Source organism: Eleutherodactylus coqui, chromosome 1 (genome assembly GCF_035609145.1).
Source record: "Eleutherodactylus coqui strain aEleCoq1 chromosome 1, aEleCoq1.hap1, whole genome shotgun sequence".
NCBI classification, from domain to species: domain Eukaryota; kingdom Metazoa; phylum Chordata; class Amphibia; order Anura; family Eleutherodactylidae; genus Eleutherodactylus; species Eleutherodactylus coqui.
In genome coordinates, this window is record NC_089837.1 from 121,349,611 (window position 1) to 121,369,250 (window position 19,640).

At 42.4% G+C, this 19,640-nt stretch overlaps 1 protein-coding gene across 1 annotated transcript; it reads right to left on the bottom strand.

Moving 5' to 3' along the window:
- Positions 1-223: 223 nt before the first annotated feature.
- ANKUB1 (ankyrin repeat and ubiquitin domain containing 1) lies at positions 224-13,582 on the bottom strand. The gene is made up of 6 exons (XM_066589660.1): positions 13,493-13,582; positions 12,370-12,513; positions 10,432-10,648; positions 8,625-8,739; positions 6,927-7,820; positions 224-904 (listed from the first exon to the last, which is right to left on the bottom strand). Exons 1-6 carry the CDS (start codon positions 13,580-13,582, stop codon positions 826-828), a joined length of 1,539 nt encoding a protein of 512 aa, XP_066445757.1. The 3' UTR covers positions 224-825.
- Positions 13,583-19,640: the final 6,058 nt, after the last annotated feature.

A 19,640-nucleotide genomic window follows, 5' to 3' on the forward strand; every position in this document is an offset into this window, starting at 1 on the left:
AAGGACGCTTCCACACAGCCTAGTCGGATCCCCTGCGAGAAATCTCGCAGTGGGACCCAACCCGCGCCCCTGCAGGGACTAGTGCGGGACTCACCTCCTCCCGCGGCTCCGACTCTGTGCCGGCCAGCCGGCGCATGCGCAGAGCAGAGTCGGGCCACTGGGAGTGACATCTCTGTGCGGGCCTCTGCTATTACGGGATAGCTACATAACGAATGAAGGAGGAAGAAAATCACTGGAGTGGCTTTTAAAGGGGTTGTCTAGGACTTTTATATAGATTATCTATTCTTAGAATAAGTCATCAATGTCAGATTGATGGGGGTCTAACTCCTGGTACCCCAGCCAATCAGCTGTTTGAAGGGGCCTCAGCACTCACACAAGTACCGTAGTCCCTTCAGACTGCAGATCAGGTTTAATTGGTGAAAAAGTTCTCTTTAGATATGATAAAGAATTGGTAAGAAAAGCATAGATTTTTAAAGAAATAATGTTAAAGGGTTAGGCAGCTACATATGTGCTAAAATAACAAAACAAACCATTACTGGACACAGCGGTCCCACACCTGCTGCACTGTAGACCGCAGCACCATCATTGCGGAGCAACAGAGGATTTAACAGGTGAGTATAGACTTTTTATGTTTTCGGACATATGCAGCTGCCCAAATTCTTTCTTTAAATGCTTTGACGACCTTTTGGCATTCTTTTATGTATGATTGTAAACCATATTGCCTGAATATGGAACAAAAGCAGAAAAGTAACGCATACATGTGCAGTAATATCTAGGAGGCATGAGCACAGCACGGATGTCCTCTGTCCAGGGTCTTGCCAGTCTTTATAGGCCGTATAGTGACTTTTTGGCTAGCCTCCTGGCCATGTCTAGCTGCCGGAGCCAAGGTTTTTCTTTAAATTCGCTGTAAAAAAAACACAACATTAATGTTTTATACCATGAATATATTTAGAACAGGAAATAGTTCTACCGATGAGTACAGATACATAGAGCAGAGTACTGAGGCCGGGCTCACCCAACCCAATTGGATTCTGCATGCTGGATTCTGTCTGTGACCCTGCGTACGGCACTTACCTGTATTGCAGATGACCCCAGAGACATTAATGTGCAGTACAGGTTTTCCTATTTGTTTGTATTTCCCGTGCCGTCGCTTAGCGATGATGAGGGTACCCGCAGACCATCCACAATGTTAAATGCGTATGGGCTGCAGGTCAGACGCCTCTCTTGTCTTCAACGGAGGCCGTCCGCATGGAGTCCACAGCAAAATAGAGAATGCTGTGATTTTTCTTCTGCAATTTGTATCCACAAGTGTGAAGGAAAAATAGAACCTACATGCCTTTTCAATGCCTGAGTTTTGTCGCGGAAAGTCTGCACAGACAGCGATCGTGGAATCTGCAATTAAAATCTGTTTGTGTAAAACTCCCTAATTGTTCAACTTTTTGCAAGATTGTTGCAAGGAATAACTGGACAACTAGATGTGTTACAAAGGGAAAATCCTCCTTAGGGCTTATTCAGATGACCGTATGGGCAAAAAATGAACGAGGAAGGATGATGTATATTTGCACGTGTCTGCGCACACTACAGAACTTTTTGCGCACGCAGGGCCAGTTCACACACGTGCCTGACACATCCTTACCATGGATTAAAAGACTGACCAGCATAATGAGGTCCAGGCGTGTTCTTTTTTGCAGCATTTATGTGCAATGTTTCACGCTTCCCCTTGCGTATTCGCACACCTCCCAAGGACTTCTATTGTAATAAATGGCTTGTTCTCTGTGTTTCGTGTGCGCAGATTTTGCACGAGCAAATACCCACGCAAACACTGTCATGTGAAGAAACCCCCGGGGTGCATTCACTTGGGGCGATTTTCACATACAATTTCTGACCGACAGCAATATGGTCAGAAATTGCGCAAGAGGAACAAAGTTTCAATGTGCTTACTCACATGAGCGATATTTCTCGCGAACCGATTGTTTGAGATTGAAAAAACAATTGTTCGGGCGATTGTTTCAAAACTGCCCATTATTTGCCATGGCAGCAAAAAAAAAAACTAAGAAAAAATCGCACCTGATTTTCATGCGAGTGCGATTGGATTTTTCTATTGAAGCAACATGTGATTCTTACATGTATGAAAAATGCATGTTGCAGAGAAGCAATGTGTTTTTCTCACAAAATGCATCAAACTTGCAGCAGGAATCACAACTTTATAAGTGCGATATTGGTCTGAGTTTCTTGGCATATATTGGTGATCTTCATATCAATCCAGTCAAGGTTCATTTTGCATAAACTACTACTTGGTACTAATGCCTGTTAGTACCAATTAGTAGCCTGTGAGCCACCAGGAGCTGTATTCAGAGAACAGACCACCCACTGTTCTCTGAATACATTCTCTTTGTTCTGCTGTGGTGCTGACAGATGAGACAAAGTAATCAGCTGTCCCTGGGCAGAGCACAGCGTGTGGTCCCTCTTATCAGCTGTTCTGCTGTACAATGGATTTCATACTGAACTGAAATCAATCATTCTGCAGAAAAGTGAAAGATGGGCACATTTACACGCCATGATTATCGCTCAGATGATGGCTTTTTAGTGAATTTTGAGCGATAATCGTTGTGTCTAAATGAGCCTTCAGTGCCTCCACAATTCACTGAGCTCATCCCTGATCCAGAGTTCATCACCTCCTTTAGTGTCCATCTATCAAGTAGAGCAATACACTTCATATGTGCTTTGTACATTAGTAAAGGCCACTACTCACATTGTGGTCGGAGTCCTTACGGCATTGTCCACTGTTATTTTCTAACATTGAAGTAATATCCGGAGTGTAACACCAGTCTGTCCTTCAGAGATTCTCGGTTACGTGAAGACAGCCCCTTTCTCATGTATATATTGGTACCAGCAAGAGTTTGTGAATTTGTCCCCTATTAATTCCTTAAATTGTAAAATATCCAATCTCTTTTACAGAGGAGCAGTACGGCCCCCGAGCACTGGAGGCTGTATACTATATCAGCCAGGTCTCTGATGGTGCCATCGTTGGTTTTATTCTCTTTCTTAAGCCCCCTCCTATTCACCAAGAGTTGCTCCCATTACGTACGGAGCTTGAGAGTAGTCTAGAGGGCAATCTCCACTGCTCAGCGGCGCTCATTGACACTGGGTGCGGGAGGTTGTCCACCTGACAGTAGACTAATTATGAGCTCCGTATTTAACGGGAGCCATTGTGGGCAATCAGGGTGGCTCTTGTGTTAAAATGAAAACGGATTAGGAGTCAGCAGGGACATGGCTGTAAAAGTATGCAACCCGTCCCGTCAGAGGACATGAGTGCACATGTAGCGGAAACGCTGCGGTTGCACTCTTGGTTAGTCTTACAGTACAATTACAGCAGTTTTTTCCGCTACATGTGAACAGGATTTTCTTTAATGACCGCATGAGCATTGATGTCACTGCTAAGGTCGTCAGCGCTCGTGCAGAGCGTTTACACAGACAGACCTGCCGCCTGCTTGGGGCTTCTCATCCATTTCTCGCTCAGCGCTTCACCTCCTATGGGAAGCACTGAGCGGGGATCATTTACAGAGGACGTGAAGCCAGCGAGCCAACAAGGGTTTGTTTTTTTTAAGATGACTGAAAAGTGAGGGATTTTTGTGCATGTACACTGAACGATATCGCTCAAATTCCATCGTTTGAACAAATTTTGAGCGACAATAGTTACGTGTGAATAGGCCTTTAGGATAGGACATCAATAGTTGATCGTGGGGGTCTCCACTCAGAATCCCCGCCAATCAGCTGATCCCCAGGCTCACTGTCATTGTAGACAGTCCTGTCCAAATTGCAGCGGTCTGCTCTGGTACTTCAGGTGCAGCTCCCATTGAATTCAATGCAATAACAAACTGGGCTGCTGTAATTTGGGACAGGGCTATCTGCCTCCAGCGGGCCTGGGGATCCCGAGCAGTGAACCCGCGCTGATCAACTATTTGATAACAAATCCAGAGGATAAGCCATCAATAGTAGAAGTCCAAGACAACCTTCGAAAAAAGAACCCGTCATGAAGTTTTTACAATCAAACCTTAACAGAACTGCTAATGAGATTTCCTTATCGCTAATTAGCTTTGCATACATGTGTACCTTTACAATCTGCTTTTGAGGTTTTTGTGCGATGCGCTTTTGACATTACAAAGACCTATCGACATTTGTGCTAAAAAACGCAGCGATATCGCAATCGCAAATGTGAAAGCACCCTTTAAAGAGTCAGATTTTTCGCTTAGCGTCACGCCAGGCTTGCCCCTGTTCCTGATTGGCAAGCATACTAATTTCTCTTGTTCATAGTAACCCCGCTCAGATGCTGTGGCAAACTCTGCCCGTGTACCTCAGCCCTCCCTTAATTACTGAGACTTCAGGGGTGTACTGCGCATGCGCCTGGAGGTTCGTTACTCCCACGATCATCTGGCTTCGGAGCCAGTGGAAGTAGTGATCCTCATGGCACATGTGTAGTACGCTACTGAAGTTACAGCTAGTAAAGGAGAGCTGAGGTGTGCGGGCGAGGGCAAGGTATGATATGGCGCCTGCGCAGGATTACAGCAAAGAAAAGAAATCAGGAGGTGAGCCTGGTGCGGCGCTGAGTGACAAATCTGACTCTTTTCTGTAAAATCGGACTCTGTTCAGCTCATTAGAATACAGCGCAGGAAAACTTCAAAAGCAGATTGTAAAGATACTGAGGCATGTGTTACAAAACCAAGTAGCGATAAGGAAATCTCATTAGCAGTGCGGGCCAAGGTTTATGATTTTGGATTGCATTGTAAAAGCTTGATAACAGGTTCCCATTAAAGGAAACCTGTCAGGCAGCGTGATATAGTGGCAGTCTATTATACCAATCTGTTCTGCCATTTTGGAAATGTTACCTTTGAACGTTGACATCACACTACAGAGTGGAGTCCGATGCAGCTCATTAATATTCATTTCTTGACCATTACCACACCATCCTCCTCACTTTTGGTGCTGATCCACAGATCTCTCCATGTTGCTGCAATTATCGTATAAACTCGAGTATAAGCCGACCCAAATATAAGCCGAGGCACATAAGTTTACCACAAAAAACTGGGAAAACTTAGTGACTCGAGTATAAGCCTATGGTGGGCTTATACAAGAGTACAAGGGAACTCCCCGTGGGGAATAAAGAATCCCCTGCCACAGCTGTCACAAAATGTTCATTGAATTCAATGAATGGCCGAGTGCTGCCTGTGATTGGCTGAGCACTCAGCCAATCAGATACAACCCTTTCAGCAGGCAGGAATTTTAAATCCCTGCCTGCTGAAAGAAATTCAGAGCAGTGCAGGGAGAAGACACTGCTGGACACACCTGAGTAAATCTTTTTATTTTTAACACATTCTGGGGACGATTTTCAGGGAAGGGCTTATATTTAAAGCCCTTCCCCGAAAATCCCTGCAGGGCTTGCCGACAGCCCATTGCTTTCAATGGGACTGCAGAAGCAACGGTCCCATTAAAAGCAATGTGAGAACATTGCGATCCTCTGCCACAGCTGTGGCAGGAAAATTCTTCGGCCCTGAGGGGAGTCCCCTTATCACTGAACACTGTGACAGTGCTGTCACAGTGTTCAGTGACAAGGAGACTCCCCGCAGGGAGTATTTACATGACAGGGGCGGAGAGGTGAGTGTGTGTGTGTGTATGTATATATATATATATATATATATATATATATATATATATATATACACATTTTTGTTTTTACACAAACCAGGGATGATTTTCAGGGAAGGGCTTATATTAGAAGTCCTTCCCCTGAAAATCACTGCAGGGTTCCTGACATCCTACTGCTTTCAATGGGGCCGCTGGCAGCAGCTGCGGCCCCATTGAAACCAATGCTGCATGGACCTGCATTTATGCATGTTTGTGCACGTACGTGAGTGTGCAGTTTTGTGCGCACCTAAGTACGCACACGCTCGTGTGAATGCATCCTTAGTAATATAAATGAATCTAATCCTAGATATGTGATAGTACAACATGTTCAAAAAGTTATTACAAGTAAAATTTCCGCAATGTTCCCCTAGAAGTGCAACCTACTATGTTTTTGTCTGTCTTGTCCAAAAAGTACCCAGGCATATACTGGTTTCTTTTTACAATAGACATTATTGGTAATAAGTTGCATCTTGTTGCAGCACTACACACTTCTGTGTCGTGAGCCATAGAAATCATATCCCTCAACTGTATGGCAAAAACATTGTGTGATACGAATGAAGAGAAAAATCAAAGACCTTCTCAAAGAGCTCATGATGCTGCCATATGGGCGTCCCGACCTTTCTGTATTCGGTGCTTTACCTTGTATAATAAGGCACAGTGCCAGTATCATGCCACAGGCGTTCAAAAACGAACATGTAAGATACAGAGGGGAAGTAATCAACCGACAAAACACAGGGGAGATGCATAAAAGCATTTATACCAGAAATCTGGCATAGAAAAGTTGTCGATTTTTGTGCTTTTTTGGGGGGGAAAATCTACAGTAGATAAAACCTGCCACAAATTATAGTCAATTTAACAGGCCACAGCCAACCATGCTCCTTCCCGGCAAAAGGGGTGGTGGCTGGGTACAACCTGTCAATTTCACTATAATTTGCAGCAGGTTGTATCTACTGTAGATTTCCAAAAGTGGCGTATGGCGGGCACAGAATGTGCCCAAATTAATAAGAGGCGTGTACCTCCTATTAAATTCGTCCATCTATCTTTTCTGACACTTACCTAAGAGCAATGTTAAAAACACTAGTCTTTGATAAATGTCCCCCATAGTTCTCCCAGACTTCAAAAATATCTGACTATAGTTCCCACTCACTATCACAGTTTACAGTAGAAACCTTAGCGCTACTGTAGATCATAGGCATTGCATGACGTTAGCAAGTAGGTAGCAAATAAGAAACCTACACCCTTACCTTGCAAGGCTTAAGAAATATACTGCGTTTTCTCTTGGCGTCCTTCCACTGTGTTTTGTGAAGGACTCCAGAGATGAATTCAGCAGAACAGCAGCATGCGGAGTTCCTAAATTACGAGGTTGGTTGTTGCTGGTGTTTGTGATTGGTGGAAGTGGAATATAAGGATTCCAGCTATTTGTAACTATATCATTAATATCCAGTGATCCCGTTGCAGGTTGACCTCTCCTCTTGATTGGATCTCCTTCTATTGGCTTGAATGAAGGAAGTCTGGATAATTTTTTCACGGGACCTAATTTGAAAACTGCATTTGCTATTGCTTGACTGCTGTTCGCTGGAGAGTCCTGCACAACCCTTCTCCATTTGTCCCGATAAAAACCAGGTACATCTTTACTGGTCATCTTGGGTTCTGTGAACCCATCAACTACAACTGGGTCCCCAACATGGGTTTTAAATTGTGGAGCCCATTTTTTTACTTTGCAGATTCTTTTCTGGGCCGTATATAGCCATTGCTTAACTTTGACATAGATGTTCATGGGAAGAGTGACTTTCGGAAAGGAGACAACTGACCACATTTTCATTATCAAATACAGAAGGCAGTCTTTCTGTCCATTCCGGATGCATATCTTGGTTGGCGTCTGACCCAATGCGTTTTGACACTCCAAGCACAAAATATTCCGGGCAAGAAATGATCTGATCAGAAGAAGCTGACCTTTTTCGGCAGCAACATGGACTGCACATTTTTTAACATCAAGGTGGTCAGTATCACGGCACCAGTCTCTATAGGGATGAACGCCCACCTCCTCATCTGCTCGGACACCTTTGGTTTGCAGCCATTCTGCGAGTTCCAGATGGCCAAAGTGTGCAGCTATGTACAGGGCTACTCGCAGCTGGAACCTGATTGTGAGATACACATAGGTCAGTGGAAAATAGACTAAAGTATATAGACAAGAGCACTTTAGATTAAAGTGAAGCGCAATAGTCAGCTAATGTAAAATTTAGCACCTTTTCAATACTTCATTACCTCGTGTTTCCACTTATTTTCAGCTTGCTTTACTTTGTGCAGTTTATAATTAAAATTGCCTTTTCCAAACTGGAACTTTCGGTTAACTGATCTGTTCTTATTATAACATAGTAACCTAGTATGTAAGGCCGAAAAAATATTGTGTTGTTTGGCAATTAGGATTGATCGAAGAATACAGTAGTCTCCTAGTTCTGCATATGAACGGGTACCCTGATTTTACCCTTCATTCTTGGTACTAATTGGACGCTCACTAAGGGACTCGGGCTATAGAAAGCATACAGGCTTTCAGACAATTGCAATCTTTAATAGTCTGACTGATTTTCAGATCATTAAGCATTATCATTGCATCTATTGGAAAAAATGATGAATTCCAAAGTATCCATTGGTCATTACATTAATCGTTGCTGCTTCCAAAATGTTATAGGCTGGTAGTGATAAATGTTACAATACAAATTACCGGTAGGTCCCCCCAAAAAATGCCTAGGGGCAATAGAGGTAAAAAATCTTTGCTATAATACAAGCTATTACAATTTAGGAAATATCTGTTAATTTATGCCCCCTTCCCGTGTGAGATGTACATTGTTCACACTTGCTAAGGTTTTGCAACTGATATCACAGCACCTGGATCAGCATAGGTGAAATATAAACTAAGATAATATTGTGAATAATTTGTTTACCTGAAAATAGGTTCCCAATTTGATAAGTAACGCTGGACATTTTGCCTGTGTCCAAGTACACATGCACCAAGAAGTTCTTTCCAACCATCCCAGACATCCAGTCTCACTGTGCCACCTATAGATCAATATAAAGGCTATGGTGAGCTCATATAATTGCCATCTAGTCTTGAGTATGATCATAGTGCAAGTCATATTTTACATAGGACATTATTGTATAGTTATATGCATTTATATGCAAAGTGATCAGCCATAACATTGAACTGACAGGCGAACAAGTGAATATCATTGATTATTTTGGGCAATTACACCTGCCAATGTGTGGGATATATTAAACAGCAAGTGAGCAATCAGTTCTTGAAGTTGTACTGGAAGCAGGAAAAATCGGCAAGTATAAGGATTAGAGATGAGCGCGTATACTCTCTAAAGGCAATTGCTCAAGCGAGCATTGCCTTTAGCGAGTACCTGCCCGCTCGAGACTGAAGGTTCAGGTGTCGGCGGCGGGCAGGGAGCTGCAGGGGAGAGCGGGGAGGAACGGAGGGGAGATCTCTCTCTCCCTCTCTCCCCCCCGCTCCCTCCTGCTGACAGCCACTACTCACCGCTCCCCCGCGCCGGCACCCGAACCTTCAGTCTCGAGCGGGCAGGTACTCGCTAAAGGCAAGGCTCGCTCGAGCAATTGCCTCTAGCGAGTATACTCGCTCATCTCTAATAAGGATCTAATCAACTTTGAAAAAGGCCAAATTGCGATGGTTAAACAACTGTGTCAGATCATCTCTAAAATGACAGGTCTTGCGGGGTGTTCCCAATATGCAGTGTGGAGTAACTATAAAGAGTGGTCTAAAGTAGGAGAACCAGGGAACCAGCAGCAGGATTATGGGCATCCAAAACTTCTTGATGCCATTGGGTAGTGAAGGCTAAACCATCTGATTCGATCCCACCAAGGAGTTACTATAGCACCTATTGCTGAAAACGTTACTGCTGGCTATGATAGAAATGTGTCAGAACACACAGTGCATCAAAGTTTGCTGCATATTGGGCTGTGTAGCTGCAAACCACTCTGGGTTCTCCACCTATGTCCACTGCTGAAAGCACCTACAATCGACCCTTGAGTATCAGAATTGGACCATGGAAAAAAGGTGGCCTTTTCTAATGAACCACACTGTCTTTTACGTCATGTGAATGGCTGGGTCTGTGTGCATGGCTTACCTGGGGAAGTGTTAAAATCAGCATGGTCAAGAGAGAAAGACAAGCTGGCGGAGGTAGTGTGACGCTCTGATGGGAAGCATTAAGTCTTGGCATTCATATAGATGTTACAGTGGCTGGTACTATGCATCTAAACACTGTTACAGACCAAGTCCATCCCTTAAAGAAATTGGTATTCTCTAATTGCAGTGTCCTTTTTCATCAGGCTCATGCCACAATGTAAAAAGAGTTCAGAACTGTTTAAAGAACATAATAAGGAGTTCAAGGTGTTGCCTTGGCCTCCAATTTTCCCAGCTCTCGAACCAATCAAGCACCTGTGGGATGTGCTGGAAAAACAAGTCTGATCCATGGAGGCCTCAAAACGTAAGAGGATTTAAAGGCTCTGGTACTAATGTCTTGGTGCCAGATACCACAGGGCACCTTCAGAGGTCTGGTGGAGTCCATGTCTCAATAGGTCAGAGTGGTTTAGGCAGCATAAGAGGATCTACACAATAATAATGTTATGGCTGATTGCTATAATTCTCGCATCAAATAGACTCATCATTCTGGTGTTTTTCACTAGCATGCTCAGTATCACATGCTTACTTAGAGGAATTAGGTTGCATACCTACATCCAGATTGTATTCACTCACTGTGTTACAGTCATACATTTCTTTTCCATCTAATGTCCTCAGGCAGAAAACACTGACAGGGAATCCACATTTCAGAGACAACAGAGACTTAAATTTTGAGACCGTTTCAGCAAGAAGATGAATATCCCCCATTATTGGGACTTTCTCCTTAGTAACCGCATTGTATACACACAAAGCTGGCTTTTCTTCTTCCTAAAAGGATAGTAAAACACTGTAGAAATACTGTTAGTGCAAAAATACAGAGCTCTAAAACTTATATAACCTACTAGGAATTTTGTTTTGAGATTTCAGATTTCGAAAGAACTAGCCTAAATGGATTTTCCAGGACTTTACTACTGATGCCCTGTCCTCAGGATAGGTCATCAATAGTTGATCAGCGGGGTTCGCCACTCAGGATCTCTGCCCATCAGCTGAAATCAGGCCAGCTGTCATTATGAACAGAGCCAGAAGCAGACAGACAGTGCAGTGGTCTGGCATGGGAGCTGTGCCTGCAATTGCTTGCAATGGTTGATACGAGGTTGGCGGCCCTTTTTCTTAAATTTTTGGTTTCTCCTCCTACTTTCAAAACTCTTATATGTTTCTGGCAACTTAGCTATTTGAGGGTTGGTTTCCTGTGGGACAGATTGTGTTTTTCATTGGTGCTATTTACTGTACTAGATCATACTGAATAACTTTAAAAAATCTCTAAGGGGAGTGGAATAGGAAAAAACACAATTTTGCCTTTTTTGGGGGGTGGGGGTCAGTGTGTTGATTATATGGTGTACACAGTGCATCAAAAATTACACAATAAATGTTTTCTGCCACCATCTTCTGGCCGCCATAACTTTATTTTTCCGCCAATGGGGTTGTGTGAGAGCTTATTTTTTGCAAGACAACTGGTGGTTTCTATTGGTACCCTTTTTGGAGTACATACATTTTTTTAAATTACTTTTTGTCTAATTTTTTTTTTTTTTGGACAGGGAGTGACCAGAAAAGCGCAATTCTGGTGTTGTGTATTTTTTTCTGATGATGTTCCCATATATAATGTCTTTTCAATTTTGAAAAATTGGACTGCGATACTGAGTATGTCTTCATTTTTTTAGTTTTGACTTATTATAAATACGTATAGGGGTATATGGGTGGTTTAAACTTTTAATACTCTTTATTTTTTACAATAATAAAATAAAAATTTCCCATTTTTTAAGACCCCTTTGATCTTGAAGTCGTGATCATCTGATCGCTTATGCCACATACTTCTGTGTTTAAGTATTGCAGGTTATGGTATTTCTGCATGCATTCTATTAAGACAGGTCACAGGTCCGTCTAAATGGCAGCCCTTGGACAAAGACAGCCAGAACCGGTCATGTAGGGAGTGGGCTCTGCTCCCAATAACGGGTTGGCATTCCATGTCAGAAGATGGATGCTATGACTAGGAATCCACTGTGTATTCAAAGCACATAAGCATTTTTTGAAATGTGCACTTCATGTTTTTAAACGTGTACTAATAAAGAATGTTTGTAATTTTTCCCTAATGCTGGAGAACAACTACTACTGCTTATGGACTGGGACACAAAGGCCATTTTACCACCATGGATTACAAAACCTACTAGGCAACTGTAATTACATGGGGCTCCAGGCTAAGGCCACATTCAGAGATCCTGAGAGCTAAACAACAAAAATACTGGAATTGTGGCGTCTGGCGCACACTGGATCTGAGTGGTGCTGGTAGGACTCCACCGGTTATAATGCTTGCTGTGTTATTTCATCTAGGATTTTCTGACGGATCTCTGCTGGAGGCTCGAAGAGGAACTACAAGTCATTCCCATAATGGAACAGGAACATGGAAACCTGAACTGAGCCCAAATTGTGGTGTGAACCCAGCCTTATATGGAAGAAAGTAGTTGTATTCTCTGCTATCACAAGTTCATGCTTACCTTCACAATGCACTTAATGGTGGAGCAGAGAGTAATTCCAGCATCTGTTAGGACCCACTCATCTCTTAGCACCCCTCCTGCATATGTGAGCTCCAAAAACCTTCTCTCTTGCTTGTCATCTGATAGCGGGATGTGAAAATAGTCCTGCAAGAAATACCTTATTATTATTTTACCAAATGTAGCTTTGCAATCTCAGAATGAATAAGAGAAGATTATTTCAATAGGTCATAACAATTAGGTCTCACTTGGTGCAATCCTGCGAAAAAATGGAGGTAGTGGTAACAACTGCATAAAGTACGTAGAACTTGAGACTGTCTTTATAAGTAAGGCTGCTTTCACAGCTGTGGTGGCATTCTATCTTCCTGCTTCATTCGGGGAGCAGGAAAGGGGAATCCCTAAGCCAAATGTTTCTGTTTTATGACGGAACCAAACAGCGCTGAATGGACCCCACTGACTATAATAGGATCTGTTCGCTTTCCGCTCAGCTTCCAGTATTTTCTGCCAGATCTATGACGGAATCTCCAAAAGAAGGTTCCAGCGCAGATGTGAACCTGGCCTAACTGACATAAAGCTGACAAATACTTCATAAACTAGTTTATAGAAGAACATTTGGCTACTGGAGTTTTGAAGGTTGCAGTCACACCTGATATGGGCATCTGAGGTGACCTGCAGGCGCTTCTTCCACATTTATTTATTTCTAGTTGCTTATATGGACTCTTGTATGGGCAGAACATTTTGGAAATAACAGCTGAAAACAAAATATTACTATAATAGTGAGAAGAACTGACTAATTGTTATCTCTGATCAGTCTTAGATTAGATTTTAGATTACAGTTTTGTTTTGGGGACAATTTCCAGACTTAAGGCCTTTTGACATGCGATTATCGCTCAAAATTCGTCTAAATGGCCGAAAATGATCGATAATCACTACATGTAAATGCAGGCATTGGGCACTTTTCATTTGAACGATGGATTTTAGCTCCGCATAAAATCCATCGTTCAACATGTGAAAGACTGAGCAAATACATATAATTTATATGGAATAATACTGGATAACTTTATCTAACTTTTACAAGTTACATAAATAATGCTCACAGATATACTCGTGCAAATAAATAAATTACCTTTAGCATCAGTTTGACTTTCTTTACAGTTTGGCCCGGAGGAATGTCAAAAGATTCGCAGAAACCATCAAATGCTATAAAGACTTTCATTTTAGTTTAAGAACACCTGTGCGTCTCAAGAAAACACACGAATCTTGTTGGCTATGAGCAGATCACGCCTGACATCTTGTGAAGGGAGACTTTTAAAGTATGTTCTCTTGCTACTTAGTAGGAAGAAGGTAGACAATTCAGTGTTTTCTTGCCAAGCTGAAGAGAAGCAAATCTCCACCCATCCTTTAGCTAAACTGCAAACAAGGCAAGTGACTACAGGTTACAGACTATCATGACTGACCGCAGAGTACATACCTCTCATCATGCCATGTTTACCACTCAGCTGCCAGTGAATAGCAACAGTAAAGGCTTAATCTTTGTACTCATTGATGAGTAAGAGATAAGATGTTTTTCTGTGTCTAGTCTGACCCCCGCTTCTAGACATCCTTAACCAAAATCCTGATGTTGTTAGAGACAACATAATCCATTAAAATTAAAGGGATACCTATATACAATCAAACTACAAGATAAATCATTGGTAAGAAATCAGAGACATAAAGATGCCACCTCTGGTCTTATTCTTTGTGGATGTTACTAGGGAAATGTACCTGGCATTTTTGCACTCACAAAAAAGTATAGCATAAGTAAAACAACTTTTTCACTCAGCAAGTTATTGGTAGTGCTGAAATAGCACTCAATCCTCTATAATCCACTATCTATTCTAGCCTTCAGTTGTTAAAAAAGGAGGCTACAATTCCCCTGTGCCTGCAGTCTTCTACACTAGTGCAGGCTTTCCTTCTGACTACGCTACTTGCCTTCTCCATCTGTACTGTGAACTGAGACTTCCCATTGCTGACTCCTAGGTCTTCCCTGACTACTATCCAGACCTGCGGCAACTACACGTGAGGTTCCACCCTAGTGCCGGAAACCACTACATTAAATTAGTTTTGCTGCGGATAGGCCATAAATAGTTTGCAATTGGGCAATTCCATTAATATACGTAAGATTTTTTTTGGTTTCAGGACCAATTTACAACATTGATAATTACGAATGTCATTAGTATGTCGCTGTGTGGTATGCGGCAACAGTTTGAAAAAAATACACTTTTTTGGTGGTTGTTGTTGCTGCATCTGTTGGTGGAGATTGTGTCCTTGAATATATGTTTTTGTTGGTGGTGTATCTGGGTTTATCCCCAGTATCTAATGATAGTGCTTTGTTTATCCATGATGTTGTATGCTTATAGGATTTTCATTGCTCTATTTTTGTAGAATTTTCGTTAGCCTCAATAGCTATTCCAGGACCCTACTTTAAGCCTTAAAGGGAGCTGTCACCAGGTTTCACCATTCTAAACAGTTCACAGTCCTGAAGAAACCCCTTCAAACATGTAGCTATTGTAGCCCATTAGCCTCCATACCTTGAAATGATCTTTTTAAAACTTCTGTGATGTATGCCAATGAGTTCTTAACAGTCCAGTGGGTATGCCTGATACTATACCAGCTGTCCAAAGCATTCTTTGTAAGCCAGCCCCTCCACCTTTGATTGACAAGGATGATGTCCGCTACTCCCTCCACAAGCTGATCCAAATCTTGTATATGTGTTTCGTATCCTGGGGCCTGGCACATGCGCAATTTGTTTTGCCTTGTTGCAGGCAGATGCATCAGTCTCCTCTGCGCATGCACCAGTCCCACATTGATTTATGGGCTTCTTCACTGACTTGTGGATGACAAAGCGGAATATGTCATCCGTGTCAATCACGGGCAGAGGGGCTGGCTTACAAAAAATTTCTTGGCAGCTGGTACAGTTCAGTTATAGCTACACGTTTGGAAGGACTGCTTCGTGACTGATAGCGTCCTGTAAACGGTTTAGCAGGGTGAACCCTGGTGACGCATTCCCTAAGTCTATTGTCTCTAGGCTGTGTGTTTACAGAAATTATTGCAGTCCACTAACATAATAGTACTCAGTAGTTGATAAAGTTGATAAACTAAAATGATTTAGCGCACTGTGTGACAAGGCTGCTATTTGCTTTCTTTCGCTTTTATCTTAGATGTAGCCTTATCTCTATACCTAGGAAACAGATGCAAACACATTTTCTATGACTGTTGTACATGGCACTAGAACTGTAGTTGTGTAAGGGCATTTCAATGATAAAAGTACAGAAACATTGCTGAAGGTATATCTTATACTAACATTTTTCTTATTCAGTGATTTGTACAGTGTAATAGTGGCAATGCATGTTTCTGTCTTCTCGGACCTACAATAGCCTCCCAATCCATAGTACGTTTACCCTATGGGGTAATATACCATGTCTCTAGGGAAAACGTGCGAATGCTGTTTTTGGGGTACTTATGTAACTTATTTCAGTTAGGGCTTATTCACACTAACGATATTCTTGCAAAACTTTTATGCGATGCGCACAAAACTCGCACGAATATGGAATCCCTTTTTTTGAATAGATACATTCACATGTTCTATGTTCAAGCATTCCCTCGGAACGCCTTGTCCATTGTTTTCAGACATTGCATGGCACTGTGCGATGTGCATGCGAATGTGATGCGATGTTTCCCATTGAAGTCAAAGGTAAACACTTGCGATGCTATCACGTGTGTGACAAATCGTAATTTCACAGAAGCAATGTGATTTTGAATCAAAAATAATTTGCACTAAAGTGAAAATCGCATGCTAGCAAGCATGAAATCGGGCCAAGTTTCTCAGCCGGATATTGCACTCGCCCGTGTGAATGTAGCCCTAGGAAGTAATTGGCGTAGGAACACTGTTGTAGGATACAGCTCCTTCTGTGATTGGATAGGAGACTTATGAAACACGCTGCGCACACCAGAGATAAAAAGATAGTATTTGTGATAGTTTTTGAAGCAAGGCCAGAAGCAGATACAAAACATATAGAAAATATAAGGAAAGGACTTAGGCCTCATGTCCACAGGCAGGTCGGATTCCGCATGCGGCAGCCTAAAGCGGAATCTGACTTTGTCCACGGCCAAGGACCCTGTTTACCTGTCCAGGTCTTCTTTTTTATGTACTGCGGATGTATGCGGAAGCGCCGACGCACATGAGTAGTACAACTTTTTTAAATAATATTTTTCAAACTTCCGCTTTCCCGCATAATCCACGGCCCATCCGCAATGTTAATGGCCGCAGATCAGACGCCTTTCATTTACTGCAATGGAAGCTGTCCGTGCAGGAACTGCAGCAAAATGGAGCATGCTGCGATTTCTTATCTGCAAATGGAAACCGCAATTATTTCCACTCGTGGACATGAAGTATCGTTTTATCATAGCATGCTATGGAGGCTTGTTCACATGGCAGATTAAGGGTTTAGTCACACGGGCGCCGATGCACCCGTGTGACTGTGCTCTTACTGCAGGAAAAAGGCCGTACTTCAGGACAGACGACTCCCCGCAGCGCAGAAGAAAGAACACATGACCGGTAATGAAGTGTGGCCGTCTCCTTCCTGCAGTAACACGGGCGCCAATGAGCCCGTGTGACTAAGCCCTGAAAGGGCAGAAAAATCTGTGTCAAAATCTGTCTCAAAAATCCACGTGTATACTCTCAGACTTTTTTGCATTAGATGCAGATTTTGACATGATTTGGAATTTCAGCCAACTGAGAGGTATGTGAGATGTCAGAAAAATAAGCACACCCCTCTTACCCAATGCTATTTAGACCACTAAAACAGGCTTCACATCTCTTCTCTCCTTAAGGCCACCTGCACATGGGGGAATATGCATTATGGAATCCGTAGCGGGCATCCGTCTCCGGATTCCGCGGAAAATACTGCCATAGCATGCTATGGCAAAACGCGATTTCCTACACATGAGTGAGAATCGATTGTGGTTTTACGCTCGAGAGGAAATCGCAGAACGCGCTATCTCTGTGCGGATTCCACAAGGACAGCTTCCATTAAAGTCAATAGAAGGCGGCCCTTCCGCAATGACATTGCGAAAAGGTCGCAGATTCTGTGTCATCGATAGGCAATGACGTGCGAGAAGCAGAGATTTAGAAAAAAAAAATCTGTACTGCGCATGTCCGACGACAAGCCATGCGAACCATCCGCAGTACAGATACAAAGACTTCCTCGCGGATGCCAGCTGGGCACAGTGTCGGATTCCACTGTGGGATTCCAACCCACCCATGTGCAGGCGGCCTAAAAAATGGAAATTGTAGTCGTGGCTGATATGCGAGAACCGACTGAAGAGCAAAAGGTGAAAGTAAGGAGTCAGGAAATGAAAGTAATAATTAATCTTGTGCGGCAGCGTAGGAGACAGGTATATATGACCCAACAATACATTGGCATGTCAGTTTTTGGGTGATGTTATGTCATAGTAAATACTTTTACCACTATTTACAGGAATAAAGTAGAAGATATTGGGTTCATCCAATAGACTATACTTGCGATTGTTAGGGATAAAATCCATGTTACGTTAATATGCTGTGGGGCTCCAAATCAGAGCTATGCCGGCCACCATGAGAAAGCAATAGACACAGGCATCACGGTCGTGTCTTAGAGCAATCTGACTTTATTGTGTAAATTGACTTAGTCTTATACAGAAAATAGTAGGCGTATCAGTAGGTTAGTGTTACAGAGGTTGACCTGTTTTACTGGTACATAATTTTGTCTTCTCTATAAACAATGCTTTATTTGTTTGTTTGTAGACATCGTGTCTGGTACCCTGATTATCATCACACTCTACATTCTAATTGCATGCCCTACCTAGACAGCAGTACAAAGCATTCCATACAACCTTTTGATCAGTGTAACGAGATAATCAAGATCTTGGAGACATGATGGACACTTAAGATTACACCTCTACATAATGTAATTAAGTACTAGCCTAAATGTACAAGCATTTTAGCAGAGCTTTTTATAGGACACAGAATAGAGTGTACAATTTAGGCCTACAGCCTCCGGAAACGTATAAAGATACATACATATATAAATTAATATGTTCATAACCCTCACAATCCCCCATTTGAAACAGTCCATCTTGAAAAGAGCCTTTGTAGTGGTGCTATCAAGGGTGCTAAGCCACCCTTGCCGGTCTTTCTATCCTCTTCGCCGGATCCCCACTGTTGTTGCTCTTTTACGTATGACTGTTTTAACGATATCGTAGAGGGAGCGATTCCAGATAATTTGCTTGTCTCTGTATCCCACAGAATGTCCATAAATTGCAAACACTCAAAAGAATGAACAGAAGAAACAGTATTAGTAAAGGGTGAAACATAAAATCCATCATCTTTCCTGCAATAGGTGACCATTCAGTAAAAATATCATACCAGTTATACTCTGTGTCTACCTGGATCTTAGTACCTAGGCTGACTAGCTTATCTCCTACCCATACATTTTTCTAATTCCATAAGGGAGAGGTTAGTAACATCCAAATGCATTTAAAGGTGTTCAGTATCTATCATTAGTCTTACAATTCTACCCAAGGATACTGTCAGAGTTGACATAGGGATAGCATCTGGGTGCCAGTAGTACCTTAATGTTGCTTCAGCATCTGGCAAAAAGGTGTAAGCTTCTGTAAACCAATGTATCACCGATATGTTCTGTATACATCCAGACAGTGGAGTGGTGAGATTATACATACTGGTGGTTCCAGTTCGGTTGGCAACAAAGAATAAATATATATTGGGGGCCAACTTCTATCAGCATATAGATGAAGCAGGTAACACCGTCCAATCACATATGCTGACTGAAGGCTGCTGGAAACATGGCTCATATGCGGCTGTACTCCGTCCGCATGCTAGGCCATCCAGTGTTTCTTCACAGTTCTCTATACCATGGGTTTTATTTTCACTATAAATCATCATACCTGTGAACTTGGGCAACCAATATTGTAAAGCATATAGAGGAGGTCCGAACACCACAGGTAGTACTACAGACTTACACATCAGGCTTGTGTCCTTTACATCATAAAATCATTTCCCCAGTGCTATACTCATCAGAGCATTCTACACCATCAGCCCCGGGCCGTATCCAGGATGCTACTGGAATTACATTATTGAGAATATTTCTCCACAATTTTTCATTATTTGTCATCACATCTGACTGTTCTTTGTCCCTCTCGTGAATCATATATACATATTGCAGGCTACATTGTGT

Coding starts and splice junctions, on each gene's coding strand:
- ANKUB1 (XM_066589660.1), bottom strand. CDS start 13,582: ATGAAAGTCTTTATAGCATTTGATGGTTTCTGCGAATCTTTTGACATT. Junction 7,821..8,624: donor AATTGGGAACCTATTTTCAG/GTAAACAAATTA, acceptor TCTCACAATCAG/GTTCCAGCTGCGAGTAGCCC. Junction 905..6,926: donor TATTTCTTAAGCCTTGCAAG/GTAAGGGTGTAG, acceptor TTTTTTTTACAG/CGAATTTAAAGAAAAACCTT.